The 1,531-nt window shown below is 31.2% G+C and overlaps 1 protein-coding gene across 1 annotated transcript; it reads left to right on the forward strand.

Annotated features, from left to right (window-relative positions):
• Positions 1–741: 741 nt before the first annotated feature.
• LOC112527011 (precursor of CEP14-like) lies at positions 742–1,243 on the forward strand. The gene has a single exon (XM_025137484.1). The coding sequence runs from the start codon at positions 804–806 to the stop codon at positions 1,086–1,088; it is 285 nt and encodes a 94-aa protein (XP_024993252.1). The 5' UTR covers positions 742–803; the 3' UTR covers positions 1,089–1,243.
• Positions 1,244–1,531: the final 288 nt, after the last annotated feature.

The following is a 1,531-nucleotide window of genomic DNA, read 5'->3' on the forward strand; positions in this document are numbered from 1 at the left end:
AAATTATATTTTAGATTTTTATTTTTAAAATGAGAGATTTATATTGTATTTGATTATATCTATATTTAAAATAATATGTTTATCATGTATTTGATTATATTTATCTGTAGTTAGTAACACAAATTCAGAAATTAAATTTTGATAAGTTGTACTTTTGCATAATTTACTTGTAATCTTGAATTTTAAGTAATATATATTAATAAACAGTATTTCATATATAAAAAATGGCTTTTAAGAGTTCTATCAAATGTTTTATGATATAGTGTATATATACATACATATGTGTGGGGTTGGGTTTACGTGAGACCAAAGGTTTTTCGTGAGACCCGTAAGACCAATTTATGTTCATTGATCCACTTTATAAGCTAATGGTCTAAAGTTGACAATTTTGTAATTATTGACAAGTCTCATGACAATTTTGTGATTATGAATGTTCAAATTGTAAATCTAATCCAAAGGTTGAGAATTGGTCTTACGGATCTCACAAAAAACCCTTAATCTCACAAGATACCAATTCTATATATTTGTGTATTATAGTTTTTAAAGATAAAATAAATTTTACAAATCTAAACCCGTGTGGTAGTCGTCTTCTACCATCCCAAATTCACAGACAAAGTCAACATTTGAGTTGCCGCAAACTTCGTGGATACCTACCCCTCTCTCTCTCTCTCTTTAATATATATATATATATATATATATATATATATATATCAGAGTCCAGTTTCAGTATAAGTATTCAACATCTCTTCCTTTTGAGAAAACTCCACAATCTTCCCTGATCTCCACAAGTCTCTCTTTCTCTAATGGCTCGAACATCTCTTGCTCTCTTCATGCTCCTGCTTCTATTCACTTCTTCTACAAACGGCCGGAAACTGTTAAACAACCCGGATTCCGGCAGCAAAAACGAAGCATCACCGGTGGAATTCATGAGTTTATATCTAACTTCCCTTCCAAAGGGCACCGTACCGGCCTCTGCTCCCAGCAAAAAGGGTCATGCTTCAACCACCGACGAAAAACTCATCACCCGCCACCTCATCACCGTCGACCGGATCCTCCGCTCTGTCCCCAGCCCCGGCGTCGGCCACTGATCACTTCTCATTTTCCTTCTACATTTTTTTATTATACATACGATTAGTTTTGTGGGTTTATTGTTATTTAATTCTTTCTTTCTCTCCATCAGTATCAGAATAGAATCATAGAGAGACCATAGGTGTATATATATATATACACACACATATATATATATATATATATATATATATATCTCGGAAATTATGTATGAAATGGTTTTTCTATTCATACATGAATTCTTGTAATTTATTAGACGATATTATACGAATATAGCATCGAAGCTCGTTAGCAATTTCGGAGTGTTTTGCTTCAAGATTGAAAATGTAATAAATTGGTTGTTATTCAAATCAAGAAATCGATTCATCTCATGTTATCGTATGTTTATATTCTGATTATTTATTTAAATTATTATTATTATTAATATTGTTATTCCCAGAAATTCTTGAAAATTATATATATA

Source organism: Cynara cardunculus (assembly GCF_001531365.2).
Source record: "Cynara cardunculus var. scolymus isolate 2C chromosome LG 14, CcrdV1, whole genome shotgun sequence".
In the NCBI taxonomy this organism is placed as follows: Eukaryota; Viridiplantae; Streptophyta; class Magnoliopsida; order Asterales; family Asteraceae; genus Cynara; species Cynara cardunculus.